Here is a 19,026-nt window from a genome sequence, read left to right as displayed (position 1 = left end):
ATGGAAACGTATGCATGTCCTTTGTCCAAATAAAGAAATGTTTTAACAGAAATTGTAGACTATTGGAGTCAGCACCACTACAGCTAGTAATGACATTTCCAGGTGATAATAATAATTCATAAAAAAAAAACAGGAGTGATCAAGTGTGTTATTATATTGAAAGGAAGTATTAGGAAGTATTGTGTAAAATGCAGAAATACTTTTTGAAGATAATGTCAGATCTGAAAGATTATGGCTATAGGCTGGGGCATTTTTCTATTAAAAAAAATCTTACAGATGATCAGAAATCAATCTTTAAGAATTAGGAAGAATTAGGGCCTGCAGAATTAGGATAGTTGATTATAAATCTTTTGGGGAAATAAGGAAAATTTGATTATTCAGATGTTTAAAGTCATTTCTGTTAGACTATATCACAGCAAGTAACTTCATAAAGGAAATTGCATGAGATTACAAGGGAATAGAAGAAAATGCTGAAAGACTACAAGAGGGAGAAGAGTAATTAGGCTGAATAGCTTATTTTAGTGATAAATACATACATTAGGCAAATTCCATGTGGGAAAAAGACTTGTCAAAACCACTTCCTTTCTAATGGCTTATCTGGCAGAATAGTTAAGAGTGTTATCAATGTTTTACAATACAAACCTTATAAAAAACAAGTTTTTTTTCCCTTCAAACATCATAACTTCCTGAAGAATTTTTCGGTAAAAGAGCACAGAAATCACGTACCACTGGACAAGGTTGGTCTAATCCAGGAGGGCCTTGATCTCCCTTCTGTCCCTTAGGCCCTCTTTTTCCTGGATGACTTCTTTCACCCTGTGAAGATAATTGTAGAGTGGTCAAGAAATAAAGGATGACTTGTTTGTAATTTAACTTCAATCAAATGTAACATGGATGCTGCTTACTTCAGAATTCATTTTTGTAAAAGGCATATTTTTGTTGACATTCATTAAATATGCATATTAGTGTCTAATAATGGTTAGAGTTTTATTATTTATTGTAATTTGCAGTAGTTGCAGCATATATTATTGTTAAGATGTAGCTCAATTGATAGGGTTTGGACTTGCATGGAATTGCAGTTTAGTAAGCTGACCAATCAAGATTAACTTGCTCTCATACAGCCATAGAGTCATAGAATACTACAGCACAGAAACAGGCCCTTCAGTCCATCTAGTCCATGCTGAACTATTAACCTTCCTAGCCCCATTGACCTGCACCCGGACCTCAGCCCTCCATAGCCCCCATCTATGTACCTGTCCAAATTTCTCTTAATTGTTCAAATCAAACCTGAATCCTCCACTGGCAGCTCATTCCACACTCTCACCACCCTCTGAGTGAAGAAGTTCCTCACGTTCCCATTAAACATTTCACCTTTCACCCTTAACCTCTCATTCTAGTCTCCCCCAGCCTTAGTGGAAAAAGTCTGCTGGCATTTACCCTATCTAAGCATTTACCCTATCTATGTCCCTCATAATTTTGTATACCTCTATCAAATTCTCTTCTCATCCTCCTATGCTCCATGGAATAAAGTCCAAACCTATCAAACTTATGTCTTCAAATCCTGGCAGAAACCTTGTAAGTTTTCTCTGCCATTCTTTTTGGGTGTATCTTGCACAGAATTTCTGAATGTCTGCTTTTGTTCACTTACAATGCATCAAACTTCTTATGAATAATATTGAATTTATATATACAATTTTTACAAACTAAGTAATAAAAAACACGATAGACTCAAGACTGCTAAACAACTGTAAAGTCACTCTGATTATAGGTTTTTTTCTCAGTTATTTATTTTTAGGGTCTGTCAGGCATTTATTGCTCACCCCTATTTGACCCTGGAAAGGTGATAGTGAATTACCTTCTTGAATTACTGTATCCTTCTGGATTAAGTATGGCCAAGATACTATTGGGAATGGAGTGCTAGGACTAAGTCCCAGGGTCAAGAAAGAGGTGATTTATTTCCAATTCAGGATGGTGTATGACTTGAAGGAGAACCTGCAGAAGGTATGGTGTTTGTATGTGCCTGCTGCTCATATCGTTTGTGGTGGTGCAGTTTGGGGGATCTGCAAGGTACTGTCTGAGCAGAGGTGAATTACTGAAGGTGAATTCACTTTGTAAATGATTCACACTGTGGCCACTGGCCTTGGCAATGGAGGGAGTCAATGTAGGGTGTTAGCAACAAAAAAATATGTTGGAGGAACTCAACAGGTCAAACAACATCTATGGGAGGAAAAGGTGCAGAGTTTTGAATCAAAATATCCAGTTATTTTCCCATCATAGATGCTGTTCGACCCATGGTGTTCTTCCAGAAGTTTGTTTACTGATTCCAGCATCGTGTATCTCCAACATAGGATGTGGATGGGATAGCTATCACATGGACAAGTTCATGCTGGATAGAATTGGTGTCTTAAGTATTATTGGAGCTGCATTATCTAAGCAAATAGAGAACAATCCTGACTTGTCTTGTTGATGGTGGACAGGGCTTTGGGGTGTCAGAAGGTAAGTGAGTCAATTATCGCTGGACCTGAACTAGTTTTGTACCCCTGGTTTTTATGTGGCTGGTCCAGTGGGCTTCTGGTTAATGTGGGATTTGGTGATGGTGATGCCACTGTAAACCAAGTGCAGTTGGTTAGGTTCTCTCATCGGAGGTGTCATTGCTTGACAAAGTGCTAAGGAGCTCCTGCAGCAAAGTCCAGGAGCTGCGACGACCACATCCTTTGAGTCAAGTTGATGACAAGACTGTAATGAGGGTTTGGTGCTGAATAATCCTTTTACTGAGCATCAGTAAAAAGATGGTTGTTGAGTAAGTGCCACTTGATAGCTCTGTTGATGGACTTTTGCTGATGATTGAGGAGAGATTGATGGGACAATAATATTTTAGACTGACACTGCTTTCTGCAAACAGAAGTTTTTTTCATATTGTTAGTCACACGTCGCTGTTGTAATGCACTCAACCAACATCCAGTATCCTCAGTCGTTTCTTGATATCCCATGGAGTGAATTAAACTGGCTGAAAATTGGCTTCTCTGATGGTGGGCATTAGGAAAGGTCATCAGTTTCTCTGATGGTGGGCATTAGGAAAGGTCATCAGTCACTTCTGACTGATCATAGTTGTGGCTGCTTCAGAAAACCAGGATTAATCAACTAGCATGATAGTAACAGTAAAGTAAGACTAAAGCCAGGCCACGATGGTGTGAATTTCTACAGTTGCTGTTTCAAGGTACCTCATGGATGTTAAGCTTTGAGCAGCCAGGTCTATCCCATCCGCCCAAGTATCAGTCTGGCAGCTAAGTTCTTCAGTTGTGGTGTTACTAAGCACTCGTGATGACAGACATTGAGGTCCTCCACCCAGATAGGGTGGACAGGACAGGTAAAAATATGATTCTGAAGCATACAAGACCATAAGACATAGGAGCAAAATTAGGCCATTTGGCCCCTCGAGTCTGCTCCACTATTCAATCATGGCTGATCCTTTTTTCCCCTCCTCAGCCCCACTCCCTGGCCTTTCCCCGTAACCTTTGATACTGTGTCCAATCAAGAACCTGTCAAGCTCTGCCTTAAAAACACTCAACAACCTGGCCTTCTCAGTGACTTGTGGTAATAAATTCCACAAATTCACCACCCCCTGGCTAAAGAAATTTCCCCACATCTTTGTTTTAAATGAACACCGCTCTATACTGAGGCAGTGCCCTTTTGTCCTAGACTCCCCACCATGGGAAACATCCTTTCCACATCTACTCTGTCTAGGCCTTTCAATATTTGAAAGATTTCAATGAGATCTCTCCTCATCCCTCCAAATTCCAGCAATTACAGACACAGAGCCATCCAACATTCCCAGAAGCATCCTTGTGAACCTATAAACAAGATGCTTTCCTTTATATAACTGAAACACAGAACAGGGAGGTTCTGCTGGAATTGTCTGGACTGCTCACTAGAACACAGGGGGAGATCAGCATTGTGTCCACATTATGGGAAAATGCACTCGAGAGAGAACCAGAGGTTTATGACGGTGTTGCTACCATTTGAAACAAACAATCCATGAGGAAGGATTTAATATCCTAGGATTGTTTCCCTCTGGAACTGAAGGAGAACTTAATATATGCAACTATGAATGGTCTAGATAGAGTAAATAGGAAAAAGTTAAGAGGCATAAATTAAATATAATCGGCATAGGGATTGCAAGGCAGATGGAGAAAATGTATTTCACAAAGAGGATGGCAGAACTTTGAAGCTTGCTGCCTGTCAAGGTGGTACAGGCAGAAACCACAGCACATTCAAATAGTGCTAGAATGTGTACTTCAATAGTTGGGACATGCAGAGCTAAGGACATAGTTGAAGATGGGATTTAGGCTGGTGCACTCTTCTTCACCTGGACCATACCTGATGGGCTGAATAATCTTCTATGTCTTAAATTTTCTATGATTCTATGATTACTTTTAGAGATTATTTAGGGAATGGTATTTAGTGTCTTCTTTTGAATCAGTATTAATTCAAATTGTCCTAGTCTTGGTCCTGCATCTGAAAGTTACTGCTTCAGATCTTATTCCAGCACACAATATCAGCTTAGACTCTTAGGAAGCAAAACCCAATCTTTCAGATTTTTATAAAAACTCCATTGCACTAAGCAAAATAAGAACATTTTCCTGTTAATTTTCCATCCATTTTAAGGTCATTGGAGCACTTTTCTGTGAACAAATTAGCCAGGTCATTTTCCTATTTTACAATGGTAAGTGTACTTGAAAAATCCCTCATGGGCTGTGAAGCACATAAGAAAGTCCAAAGTTCATAAACATGGCTTTTTAATTGCAAATTCCTCTTCAAGTTATAGTTGCACTGTCATTCAGACCTGCGATGTTATTATCATATAAAATTGATGCGATTTTTAAAAATACTCTCTTTGTAATAAAAGTTATAATTATAATTTACTTTCATTGTAACGTTTACCTTGTCTCCTTTTTCACCTCTGTTCCCCTTTTGTCCTCTGGGTCCTGGAAAGCCCTGCAATTAATAATTGTGCAGAAGGCTTGAACACAATTAGTCAATATGGCGAATTATATCAGTCATATAACTCTCTAAAATGGAGTCATAGAGCTACAGAGCAGAAATAAGTTGTGATTTAATACAAATGTTCTGAATCTTTATACATGCGTGGAGTTTAGATCTTTAAATATTGGAGTGTTTGAATATTGAGATTAAAATTGGGGGTTTTGCTTCAGGAACTCAACACGTCAGGCACTTGGCAATTCTAGTCTGCTAATGAAAATGGTAGACACCAACAGATAATATGGAAGTACTCTCCAAGGTTCAAGCATATGTCTTTGTTTAACAATGGCAAACAGATTGCATCAGACTACAGAAAAGTCAGTTAAAGAACAAGCTGAGACTGTTTCTCTGGAAGCAATAGAGGTTGATGGGTAACTTTATAATAAAATTGAGGTACATAAATAAATAAACTAGATAGCCCAAAACTTTTTTTTGCCAGGATAGGGTAGTGTAAAACCAGGGGGCATAGGGTTAAGGCGAGAGGGAGAGGTTGAAAGGGAATCTGAGGGGCTAGTTTTTCACAAAGAGGATGGCGGGTATAAGGAATGAGCTGCCAGAGGAAGTGGTAGAGGCAGATACAATTATGTTTAAGAGACACTTGGACAGGTACATGAATAAGAAAGGTTTAGACAGATATGGATTAAATGTAGGCAAATGGGATTAGTATAGATAGATATCTTGGTCAGCATGGACAAACTGGGCTGAAGGTCATGTTTCTGAGCTGTATCGATAAACTTAAGAAACAACGTTAATTGAAACAATGCAGCTGGTATTTCCAGCAAATGAAAATTATGCTATGTTTCCCAATCTACTCTATTTGGACAAAAAACTAACGCCAGATTGTGGGGAAGCTTTATTTATGATGGTTTGGTGAAACGCTCCGTGTGCTCAGATCAAAAGGGAATTCTGACTTTTGGCAAAACACTGACATACTGAGTATAAAGTCTCCCTCACGAAAAGATATTCTGTGTCTGTAATAAGGTGGATTGCAGTTTGTTTTTATGAGGATAGTGGTAGAGAATCTTGTTTGGCAAATCACAGGGAGTCAGTCAGTAAACATTCACTTTGGGTCCTCTATAACATCATGTGAATTAATTATTCTATACCCAGCATCCTCACAACATCTTCCATTATGTACATGTTTTAGAAAACATGATAATTCTTTGCTAGATATATTGTATCAAAGTGAAAATCTGTAAAGTTTCAGTTTATTGATACAACTCTCTAAAAGAAGTAATTTCAGGCTGTATTGATTTCCAGAAACTGTTTAATTAATAAGCTTGTGTTCCAATTTAACAAATTACTTTAAACATGCAGACAGTATGGGAAAGTATTTAATTGGAGGAGGGCAAATTATAATGAAATTAGGCAGGAACCAGGGAGCATAAATTGGGAACAGATGTACTTGAAAGTGCATGATCAAAATGTAGATGTTGTTTAGGAAGCACTTTCTGGGGATTCTGGATAGTTTATCCCTTTGAGTCAGGGAAAGGATGGTAGGGAGAGGGAACCATGGTTGACAAAAAATATGGAACATCTAATTCCAGAAGAGGAAGAAGGAAGCTTACTTATGGTTCAGGAAGCAAGGATCAGACAGGGCTCTGGAGAGTTACAGGGGAGCCAGGAAGGAGCTGAAGAATGGACTAAGGAGAGCTAGAAGGGGTCATGAGAAGGCCTTGGCAAGTAAGGAAAACGTATGTGAAGAACAAGAGGATGGCCAAAGTGAGGGTTAGGAGTATTCAAAGATAATAGAGGAAACCATAACATGTGCCTTGAGTCGGAGAAGATCGGAGAGGTCCTTAATGGTTACTTTGCCTCAGTATTCATTATCAGTGAGAGGGACCTGGATGATTGCAACTACAATGTAAAATAGGCAGATATGCTTGAACATGCTAACGGTAGTAAAAAAAAAAAGATGTGGTAGAACTTTTGAAAATAAGTTCTAGTTACGAAGATAGATAAGTCTCCAGGGTGAGATGGGATATACCCCAGGTTACTATGGGAAACGAGGGAAGAGATTACCACACCCTTGGTGATAATCTTTGCATCTTCACTAGTCACAAGAGTAGTACCAAATGAATGGGAAATGTTATTCCTTTGTTCAAGAAAGGGAGTAAGATAACCCAAGGCAATATAAACTCAGTGAGTCTTAGATCAGTGGTGGGCAAATTATCGGAGAGTATTATTAGAGACTGGATTTATGAGTGTTTGGAAAGCATAGTCTGATTAGGGATAGTCAGCATGGCTTTGTGAGATACAAGTCATGCCTCACGAGTCTGACTGAATTCTGAGGATGTGACAAAGCACATTGATGAAGGTAGAGCAGTGGAAGTGGTGTATGTGGATTTTACTAAGGTGTTTGATAAGGTTACCCATGATAGGCTCATTCAGAAAGAAAGGAGGCATGTAATCTGGGGAAACTTGGTTGTGTGGATACAGATTTGGCTTGCCCATAGAAGGCAGAGATTGGTAGTAGATGGAAAGTATTCTGCCTGGAGGTCAGTGACCAGTGGTGTTCTGCAGAGATTTGTTCTGGGACCCCTGCTCTTTGTGATTTTTAGAAGTGACTTGGATGAGGAAGTGGAATGGTGGGTTAGTAAGTTTGCAGATGATACAAATGTTGGTGGAGTTGTAGATAGTGTGGAGGATTGTAGGTTGCAACAGGACATTTACAGGATGCAGAACTGGGCTGAGAAGTGGCAGATGGAGTTCAAACCAGAAATGTGTGAAGTGATTCATTTTGGAAGGTTGAATTTGAAGGTACAATACAGGGTTAATGGCAGTGTGGAAGAACAGAGGGATCTTGGGATCCATGTCCATAGATCCCTCAATGTTGCCTCACAAGTTGATAGGGTTGTTACGAAGGCTTATGGTGTGTTGGCCTTCAATAGTCAGGGGATTGAATTCAAGAGCCATGAGGAAATGTTACAACTCTACAAAAGCTTTATTAGTTACACCACACTTAGAATATTGTGTTCAGTTCTGGTCCCCTCATTACAGGAAGGATGTGGAAGCTTTAGAGAGGGTGCAGAGGAGGATTACTGGGATGATCCTGGACTAGAGGGCATGTCCTATGAAGATAGGTTGAGTGAGCTTGGGCTTTTCTCTTTGGAGGGAAGGAGGATGACAGGTGACTTACTGGAGGGGTACATGATGATAACAGGCACAGACAGAGTGGATTGCCAGAGACTTTTTCCCAGGGTGGCAATGGCTATTACAAGGGGACATAATTTTAAGGCGATTGGAGGACACTACAGGGGCTATGTCAGAGGTGAGTTTTTTACACAGAGGATGGTAGGTAAGTGGAATATTCTGCCGGGGTATTGATATAGGCAGTTTTATTAGGGACATTTAAGGAACTCTTAGACTGGTGCATGGATGAAAGAAAAAAATGAAAAGTTATGTAGGAAGGAAGGGTTAGATTGATCTTAGAGTAGGTTAAAAGGTCTTCACAACATTGTAGGTTGAAGGGCCTGTACTGTGCCATAAAGTTCTATTATTTATGTTCTATAGTATAACGTCAAAAGATACTTACATCTAATCCCGGTTCACCTGGTTTTCCCTGCATACGAGAAAGGAATCAAGTGCTAAATTTCAGGGCTAGCTATCTGGTCTTAAAGTTCAAAGTAAATTTATTATAAAAGTACATATATGTCACCATATACAACCCTGAGATTCATTTCCTTGTGGGCATTCTCAATAAATCCATAATAGAATAATAACCATAACAGAATCAATGAAAGACCACATCAACTTGAATATTCAACCACTGTGCAAAAGATGACAAACTGTGCAAATACAAAAAAAAACAATAAATATTGAGAATATGAGATGAGGACTCCTTGAAAGTAAGTCTATAGATTGTGGGAACATTTCAGTGATGGAACAAGTAAAGCTGAGTGAAGTTATCCTCTTTAGTTCAAGAGCCTGACGGTTGAGGGGTAATAACTGTTCTTGAACATGGTGGTGTGAATACCTTCTTGAAGGCGTGACCTGGGTGGTGGGGTCCCTGATAATGGAAGCTGCTTTCCTGCAACAACACTCCATGCTCAATGTGGGGAGGGCTTTACCTGTGATGGACTGGGCCATATCTACTTTTTTTTGTAGGATTTTCCATTCAAGGACATTGGTGTTTCCAGACCAGGCTGTGATGTAGCCAGTTAATATACTCTCCACCACAGATCTATAGAAGTTTGTCAAAGTTTTAGATACTTGCTGAACCTTTGCAAACTCCTAAGGAAGTAGAGATGCTGCTGTGCTTTCTTCATCATTACACTTGTGTGCGAGGTCCTCCAAAATGATAATCCAGAGGAATTTAAAGCTGCTGACCATGTCATTTTGCATGTAAGTGTAATCACAAAGATTCTTATCCTTTGCCTCAACAAATTTGCTTTAAAACAGTAAATTTAGCATGCCTGCATATGTCACAGCTAAAATTAAAGAAACCAACAATCCAGAATATTCACATATACAGGTTCACTACTCAAACATTCCCAGAGAAGGCCTAATTCTAAAATGAAGTTAGGTTTGGGAAAATGATGCTGCTGTGCATTAAACTAATCATCTCCTTACGCACATAGTACCAAATTTTGTGTGATATTGTTTGTGTGAAATACTTTATGGCTCTATGTAATTACTTAGCTCCCAATTCAAGTGTGCCCGATCGAGCTGAACATATCAAAGGAGTTCAACTGGCTATTTTGGTCATGGACCTACCGTTAAAAACTTTGGAAAACTCAGATGCTTCCAAACAGGCACTGGATATTTCCGAGGAAGAAACGTGTGGAACACGTGAGAGGGTGAGAACTTTGCAGCCATCACCCTTGGGTGGTCACACACAGCAGCTTCACTGTCAGTCGGCAGTGAGGGCATGGGCGTCTGCCAGGCAAACGAGGAGGAGCAGCAGGAAAGTGATGCAGGAGTCCACTGAGTCAATCTCAATCTAAAACAGACTTTCCCCTCTAGATGCTGTTGGAGGTGATGGCAGTCAAAGGCAGGAATGTGGCTTGTTAAGTGGGTCAGTTGCACAGGACTGCAGGAAGAGTGACAGAGGCCCAGTGATAGGGGATTTAGTAATTAGGGAAAAATAAGGGTGGCAAACATTTGAAATTCTCTGCCTCAACGATTATGGAGCCATTGTGTTCATTTAAAATATTTCCAAACATTAAAGTTTATGTGAATAGTGCTGGAAAACAGCACTGAGGTAAAAGGTGAGCCATGATCTCGATCATGATGGAGCTGGCTTGAGGGGCCCAATGGCTTACTAGAGTCGTACAAAAGTACAGCACAGAAAGAGACTCTTCAGCCCTTCTAGGCCATGCCAAAACCACTTAAACTGCCTACTCCCTGCGACCTGCACTGGAACCATAGCTCTCCATACCCCTTCTAGCCATGTACCTATCCAAACTTCTCTTAAACATTGAAACTGGGCTTGCATGCACCACTTGTGCTGACATCTCATTCTACACTCTGGACCCGCTGAGTGAAGAAGTTCCCCCTCATGTTCCCCTTAAACTTTTCACCTTTCACCCTTAACCCAGGACCCCTGGTGGTAGTCCTGCCCAACCTCAGTGGAAAAAGCCTACTTGCATTTATCCAATCTAGTATAACCCTCATAATTTTGTATATCTCTTTCCTGCTTCTGTTTGTAATTTTATTGTTTCTTAATGGCGTCCACTCCTGGGACAAATTGACCCAAGTCCTCTGTGTCATTTGGTGAAAACTGTAATCGGACTGAGGTGGAAAAGCCAGAGTGACATGAACAATCCATGAATGAACGTTTCAGTCTTGTTGTTTGCATAGTGCTGAAACGATCAGCAAGCACTACATAGGTACATCGAAACATACAGCGAGATGTGTCGTGTAGTGAGGATTATGCTGGACAGCCTCGCAAGTGTTGCCACGCTTCCAGCGCCAACACAGCAAGTCCACAACTCACTGACCTTAACCCTTACGTTTTAGGAATGCGGGAGAAAATCCAGACTCCTTACAGGCGGGAGTGGAAGCCCGGCGCGATCCTAATTGTTGAAAAATACAATACGGTTCCGCTGCTCAAGAAAACTGTTTCCGCCCGGTTTCGAACCGGGGACCTTTCGCGTGTTAGGCGAACGTGATAACCACTACACTACGGAAACTACCACACCACCGAAGTCCTCTAGCAGATAGAGAAATTCAAAAAGGGCGCTTGCAAGTACTGTCTGAATACGACTACTGTAAACGCTTCCAGAGGTCAACATCCAGTGAAATAAAGTTCTTTTTTTTTTAAAGGGGGTTTTGTTGTGTCTTGGATAGTGTCTTGAGCTGCAGTAAGTTTATAAGGCCTGCAACTATTGATTCAAATTTGCTCACAATGAAACTTAAGGGGCGGATCCCTGTTTGAACACAGCAGCAGGTCTAGAACAGTGAGGATTTTAGGGCTAATGGAGACTTGCCTGACCAGAGAAGAGTTCAGACTGGAAGGAGAGGGAAGCACAAAAGTGCAACAATGCAAAGGTGACAAGTTGAGCAGTTTATATTTCTTGTATCCAACAACTTGAATTCTTACCTTTTCTCCCTTTTGACCAGGGAGACCTGCAAGACCCATGGAACCAGGAGTTCCCTTTAAAAAGGACATGCCACATCATCATTAACTAATTTGTCTCTCATTTTCTATAACTTGCAAAACATTTTTAGGTCACATCATTTATTTATGTTCAGCATTATTAAGAACAGTTCCTGGATGCCTCAACACTGAGTAACTACATCAAATGGGGGTAAGAATTTTCCACTGAAATGCATGGAAGGAAAACTAGACACATTCTGTAAAAGGAATTGTATTAGTCATTATTTAAATATATTGCTCTAAAAGGGAGTTTGTAAAAGGTTGAATTTTGCAAATGCTACTGATAATTTTAGTTTCATGTGCATATCTTTAAAATTTATTTGAAAAAATCCTTTTAAGACCTGGCAGATTTTCCACCTTTACAAGGAGACCTCGAAGCTAGAGTGAGAACCTCCACTGGCTAGACGAAATCAGAAGGGATAGCATTGTGGTTGACTAATGTCAGGAAATGGGCCAGGTCATCCAGGTGCCTTTGTGGAGTCATTTGGTGAAAGTCAAATGTCTGATTTTCCTACTGCCTCATGCTGTGTCCCTGACACACTGTGATGGTCTGAACTGGCCGACCTTTGTGCAAGCAAATGACTTCTACTACAGGCAAAACACAGCACTAAGATCTTGCAGACCTTAGTACCTGAACTACGGCAGACTTTGCTGAATGAGACCCTTGGGAAGAACAGAAACTCTCTCATGGTCTGGGACTTAGTTGGGGAAGAGAAGTTTTGCTGGAGATAGCTTGTGGAAGTGTAGATCCCGAAGAAGCTTATACAATGTATGTCTGTAATTTCTGTATACTGTATAATTCCTGAATCTCTCAATGTGTTTCTTCCCAGCTCTCTGTAAATAATGGAACCTCAAGACCCTCAATTTGTGTTTCCCTCAGTGCTCTGTAGAGATTAAGCTCCAAACCTATTGATGAGACTATCCTCCAGCACGGTGCATATATTGTGCACCAGCTCTGTATACAAAATCACTAAACCTGTCAAGGTGTCTATGTCCACTAGTCCTCTGTATACAAATGCCCCAAACCCTTCAGTGAGTTAGTTATCTATATATGTAACTCAAAATCATTCAATGTGTCTTTTGGAAAATGATTATCTGAAGACAGATCAGTGCACTCAAATCATTTCTGTAACACACACGGTTTGCCAGACAAGCTGGCTGCTCATGAGGAACTGCAGATGTCGTGATTGTGAGTATCCAGTCAACAGCCAGCGAGCAGTCGACTGTATGATCTGACTCAACACATTGCTAAGTAGCATCTCACTGGAGGACCAGTCAAGAATCTCCCCATAGGAACAGACACAGGGGTTTTAACTTGACAAAGAAACACACAGATAAAATTCAACAAGTAAGAGTGGGAAAACTAGTCAATTAAAAGAATGGCTTTATTTAGTGAAAGACACATTAAACTACTATAGAACTTGGTTAATCTGGCACTCGGGTTTTTGGTGTTGCCAAATGCACATTTCATTCACATTTACTTTAAATCATACGTAGCAGAATAGTAATTTTTTGAGTGAACATAGAAGCTAAAGAGTATGAAAAAGAGAACCAGATTGATTACAAGGGAGTGCAGTCAACTGAAGCTGGTAGTTCTCCATTATTTGTGGCACATCAGTAAAATGATTGAGCCATTGGGATGGGTGTGCAATGATTGCATGTTTGATTGAAGGACTGCACCGGGCAAAGGGAGGTGAGCAATGAATTACATTTTCCCCTGTGTGAGGCTGCGCTATTGAGAATTTCAAGGAAGAATGTCTAATAAGTGTTCCACTTTCATATTGCTCTCAGTCCCCTGCTTCTCCTCATGAGGAGATGATTGTTTAGCTCCTAAATTATTCTCCACCTCCATTCCTCTCCCTTGTGCACCACACCGTCATAATTCTCAATATCCTTGTAGGCAAATACTGTTTAGGTTTCTGAGGTGGCCATTTCAACACGTGTGTTAAATGCGCCAAATGCATACAGTCAAGCATGAAATGTGGCACTGTGCAGATGGATCTGTGTCGGGTGTGAATACGTCACAGTTTTTATGTACCTACCCATCCTGTCCCAACCCATTCCATTCCACAAATTAAAACCCCTTCACTGAATTAAACTTGCAATTGCTTATAAACCAAAATCATCATTTTCTGTATTAACTATTCTAACAAAATAATAATATAATGTTTAGATGAAACTGTTTAGATAAACCAGTGTTCCCCATTTATTAAAGAGAGATACTTGTTCACATACCTGTACACCAGGGAATCCTCTATCACCTTTTACACCAGCATCACCCTTTTCACCTTTATCACCATTCAAACCCTGTTCACCCTAAACAGAAAGCAGAAATAGTCTAATTTTTGTGCTGCATTAACCAGAGATTTAAAAATAGCAGAACTGTAATTAGGTAACATTCTTTAGTGATTTTAGGAATGATGCACATCAAGACTCAGCTTTAGAGAGATAAACGTGGACAACCATAAGAGAATAAGAGTTGGAAATTCAACTGGCTAGTGTGCTCAAAGGTGCCTACTATACTTTGTGTTATTAGTTACTGAAGCTGAAGTTACACAATTAGTTTTGGGATTGATACTCACTGGTGGACCAAGTGAACCAGTTTCTCCTTTGTCGCCTTTCTGTCCTGGAATTCCCGGCAGTCCCAAGTCTCCTTTACGACCCACTATACCCTAAAATATATGTGACAATACTCAAAACAAAACACCAGAATTGGAAGCTCATGTTTACCTTCATAAGGAAGGATGTAAATTTCAAGAGCACTGAATTTTCATTTTAGATCAGAGATCGTAAAATAAATCACTGGGGGGGGGGGCAACTCCTGCGCTACTTTTGGACTTGAGCCTCATATAAATTTTGCAGAGCATTGGCGTCCAAATGCCCATAGGTAGCCGGCCTTCTGGCCGCTGAGTTGATTGTTGGGGAGGTGGAGGAATGGTGGCGTTGCCTATTGGTAAGGAGGGCTGGATGTGAAGGCTGGAAGATGCTTGTTGGGTTAGTTGAAATAATTGAAAGAGCCAAGACTGTCAAGGTGACCCTGTGCCTGGGAAGAACAAGGCACTTCTCTCACTGGCTTAACCTCTGACCCCCTGCAAGTTTGATAATTCACAATTTCTGTAGGTGGAACAGGTCCCTGGAAATTTGAATTATTTTTTATGATTATCTTAATTTTCCCAATGGTGTACTCATCTTTCTCCTAGCGATACTTAGATCAGTGCATATTTGCTTTAGCCAATCAAATGTGCCAACTCTAACTGGACATACTGTAGTACTAGAGATGTTGTCACCCAAGTCCCCACATCCCCATTCTCATCACAAACCACTCACCAGTGACTGCCTACCCCTGTTAAGTGGAAAAGCAGCATCTTTTCTCGTTAGGCATTTGGATGATTCTTCATTTCCACTAAATGATGAATTTTCCAACTCCATGTTGTTAACAGCAGTGCCAAAAAAAGTTAAGAAAGCATGCCTTCTGATTACTCTTCAGAGCTGACCCTGGCTTTATCATGAACAGAGATTATTTCTCAGAGATGACGGCCATTCTATATTTATTCCTGCATTGGAGCAAGTTGATAAAGGGGTGTTCCTCTGTTTTCTGGAGACACAAGGTGCTGGAATCATGAGTAAAGGACATACTGCTGGAGGAATTTAGCAGATGGAGCAATATCTGTGGAGATAGAGGGATGGTCAATACTGCAGTTCAAAATCCTGCAGCAGAACTGGAACTAGGGGGTATCTTGTTATTTTTCTTTTTGTATCATATCTATCTTTTATTTCTTTCTTTTTGCCTGGATGATTGGGAGGGAAACACATAGCAACATGGTGAGGTTTAAAGAGATTCCCCAAGGAACTATGAGAGTTAAGATGTTAAGTAACGTTTTAGATTGGAGTAACTTTGTTAAGAATAACGACTAATTTATTGAATTTTTTGAGTTTTAATGTTAATGGGCTTAATGGACCGGTGAAAAGAAAAAGAATCTTAACACATATTAAGAAAATGAAGGTAGATTTAGCCTTCTTGCAGGAAACACATCTAACAGAAACAGAACATCAGAAATTAAAGGGAGATTGGGTGGGTAGTGTTGTTGCAGCTTCATTTAATTCAAAAGTGAGGGGAGTAGCAATTTTGATCAATAAAACATTACCAATTAGAATACAAAATATAATAACCGATTCTGCGGGGAGATATGTGATTATACACTGTCAACCTTCTTCCGAATTATGGACTCTCATGAATATTTATGCACCAAATGCATATTTAGTTGCTCTGATGATAAAGATGTTGGTCTCTTGGGGAAAGTAATAAATAAATATACTAAATTTATTTTGAATCCCATGGAGCATGTGGAAACCTTCCAATATCCAGGCAGTTCTTCTTTCTTTTTCTTTTTTTCTTTTTTTTCAGGTAGGGGTATATATCGGAGGGAAGGGTTAAGGGGAGGGGGGAGGGTAGTTACTATCATTCTATGTAATCACTTCGAAAACTCAATACAAATTATATTAAAAAAAGAACTGCAAGTGTGGAGTGAAGACAGACAGTATAAAGAAAGGACAGGGTGGGATGGCACTGGAGCTGATAGCAGTGGAACAGGGTGAGGTGGGGGATGCTGGATACATGGAACCAAATGGGGGAGGGTGAAGTTTTAAGACAGAGGCTGGTGGGTGATAGGCGGAAACAGATAAGAAGGCAAAAACTCGGGCAGTCCAATCACAAACAAGAGAAAATCTGCAGATGTTGGAAATCCAAGCAACACACACAAAATGCTGGAGGAACTCAGCAGGCCAGGCAGCATTGTTTCGGCTGGGTTTCTGAAACGTCGACTGTACTCTTTTCCTAGATGTTGCCTGGCCTGCTGAATTTCTCCAGCGTTTTGTGTGTGTTGGCTCAAAAAATTGGGCAGAGTGAGGCAAGTGGGAGGATCGGTAAATGGAGTCAAATAGAGGGAGGGGAGAGGGAAGGTAGAAAAAGGCTGTGGAATCATGTAAGGGAGAGATGATGGGCAGATGGGGGTAGACAAGGGTGAAGAAACCCAGGTGACTAGATGTGTGGTAATAGGCACATAGACCAATGTTCCCTCTGAGTTGAGCGCGCACACACACATCTTTTGCTACTAGCACATAAAGGAATTTGAACTGCACACAAAACGTTGTCACCCTCTACCTTGTTGGCATGTTAAGTATATTTCATGGTCGTACACAATCACATTTCCTTTTCTGGTTTCTGATGTGGATGGTGTTGACAACGAGGAGTTTGTGATGATTTGTCTGCAGATTTTAGAACTGGCTTACAATACTGTTTTTATTGAAGAAATTATTGATTTCACTATGTCAACTTCCAAAGAAGTGTTTCGCTCGCTGTTAAAATGAATCCCTCTATATATAAAATTCATTGCGCACGTGTTGTTGTCACTGGGCAAAAAGTTGCATAGCACAAGAGTTTTGCGGACACTGGTCATTACAGATTAGAGGGGACATTGACGTGGACCCGGGTGAGAAAGTGTAATGAATCAAAGTGATATCAATTGGGGGCAGGTGACAAGGGAGGAATTGAGAAGGTGAATGAAGGAAGAGTTGGAAGGATAGGAATGGTAAAGGAACATGGAGTAAAGAGACCTGAAACTGGCAAATTCAATGCTTGTACCATTAGGTTATATACTACCCAAGTGGAATATGAGACACTGTTCTCCGAGTTTGCATTTGGCCTCACTGTTCAGGCTGCCGGATTTTCATGGCCTTGGATATAGGCTGATTCAAGGCTGGTGCCCCTGTCTGAGGCATCGCAGGAGAACACGGAACATCAGGAGCAACGGTTTGGCTGCTGGATGCGTGTCCAGAGACCCGAGCTCTCTGGGCACAGGGCTTGGAAAAAGCAATGCGACAGACTTTTAACACCATAAATCAGTGAGTTGCTTGATATGTCTCCCCTCTTGCTGTGAAACAGGGTCACCTCTTTTTCCCTTATTAGGGAGAGAGAGAGAGCCTGTGGTCTGTTGAATTGCTGGCTGAACGAGTAGAATTTGGGATCTTTATTGATGTTTTGCTGTGGGGGAGGGGGATCGTTGCTTTGCTGCTGCTTGTGCATGGGTGGGGGGAGCTGTGGGGGGCTTTGGGTTCTAATGTTTAACTGTCATTCATTCTTTGGAGCACTCCTCTGTTTTCATGGATGTTTGCGAAGAAAAAGAATTTCAGGATGTACATTGTATAGATTTCTCTGACATCGAATGTACCTATTGACCTATTGTTGCAGAGGGAAAGGTTGGGGTAGAAATGGGGCGGGGGCTGAGATGACATGCAAGAAGACCATTATGAATGGAGTGCAGGTGCTCTGCAAAACAGTCACCTAATCTACACTTGGTCTCATCGATGTAGAAGAGGCCATATTGAGAATATCAAATGCAATTGATGAGGTCTCACTTGCAGTGGGTGTTTATATCCCTGGATGATGGCAAGGGATCAAGTAAAGGAACAAGTGTTGCTCTGAACCTAACACTCCTCTGCTTGTTGCAGATCCATAAACAGGATTGCACTGGCAGACCTGGAATTTACTGCCTGCTCCTACTCCACCGAACTTATCTCTTCATACATCAACACTACCTTGTCTCCTTTTGTCCAGTCCCTTCCCACCTACATGTGGGAGACCTCTCAAGCCCTCCGACATTTTGACAGTCTTCAATGTGTTGCATATGGGATGAAAGGTAAGGATCAAAAGAACTCTAATATCCTGCCTGGGGAGAAGGGGGAAGGGAATCAGTGCAGATTTGCTGGAAATTAAGGAAATAAGCATGAGAACTCAGTCTACTGTGGCAGAGGGGAAGCAACACTTCTGTAAAAGGAGGACAACCCAGAAGTTCTGCAGCAGACAGCCTCATTTTGAAAACAGATGGGGCCGAGGTAGAGGAACTGTGTAAATGAGATGGCTTCCTTACTGCAGGCAGGGTGGGAGTATAGTTGAGGAAGCTGTGGGAAATAGTGGGTTTATAAACGGTCTCAATGGAAAGCCTGTATCCTGTGATGGAGACGCCGAGATCCAGAAAAGAAAGAAGTGTCAGAGGTGGTGTAGATGAATTTGAAGGCAGCATAGGCCATGGTGAAGGTGGTGATGAAATTGATTATTTCTGCACAAGCATACGAGCCAGCACCGATGTAGTGAAGAAGCATTTGGGACGGTTCTGGAACAAACTCAAATCAAGGACTATACCAACTCGCAAACCAAAAGGCAAGCTACCTCTTTGTTTGAGAAATAAATGGACAACTCTGAGACCTTCCTGATGGAGATGTTGAAAGATTGGCATTGGTGCTTTAGGGCCTAATGAGCACAAATGCCACGTTCACCTCAGAACGTTATGGGAAAGGAAATGAACATTTTGTGAATAGAACTGAAAATTAGG

The 19,026-nt window shown here is 40.9% G+C and overlaps 1 protein-coding gene and 1 non-coding gene across 2 annotated transcripts in view; both read right to left on the bottom strand.

Moving 5' to 3' along the window:
- Positions 1 to 19,026, bottom strand: part of LOC140200842 (uncharacterized) — a 173,829-nt gene that overhangs the window by 9,611 nt on the left and 145,192 nt on the right. The window contains exons 10-15 of the mRNA XM_072264474.1: positions 14,221 to 14,310; positions 13,874 to 13,954; positions 11,582 to 11,635; positions 8,573 to 8,599; positions 4,939 to 4,992; positions 727 to 813 (exon numbers count right to left, since the gene is read on the bottom strand). Coding sequence (XP_072120575.1) covers positions 727 to 813; positions 4,939 to 4,992; positions 8,573 to 8,599; positions 11,582 to 11,635; positions 13,874 to 13,954; positions 14,221 to 14,310 — 393 coding nt within the window. The remainder of the gene's footprint in view (positions 1 to 726; positions 814 to 4,938; positions 4,993 to 8,572; positions 8,600 to 11,581; positions 11,636 to 13,873; positions 13,955 to 14,220; positions 14,311 to 19,026) is intronic.
- On the bottom strand, positions 11,099 to 11,171 carry trnav-aac (transfer RNA valine (anticodon AAC)). Its single transcript has one exon. It is a non-coding gene; the product is annotated as a tRNA-Val (tRNA).

Source organism: Mobula birostris, chromosome 7 (genome assembly GCF_030028105.1).
Source record: "Mobula birostris isolate sMobBir1 chromosome 7, sMobBir1.hap1, whole genome shotgun sequence".
In the NCBI taxonomy this organism is placed as follows: domain Eukaryota; kingdom Metazoa; phylum Chordata; class Chondrichthyes; order Myliobatiformes; family Myliobatidae; genus Mobula; species Mobula birostris.
Note: the sequence above shows the minus strand (reverse complement) of the source record. Positions and strands in the feature narration are given on the sequence as shown.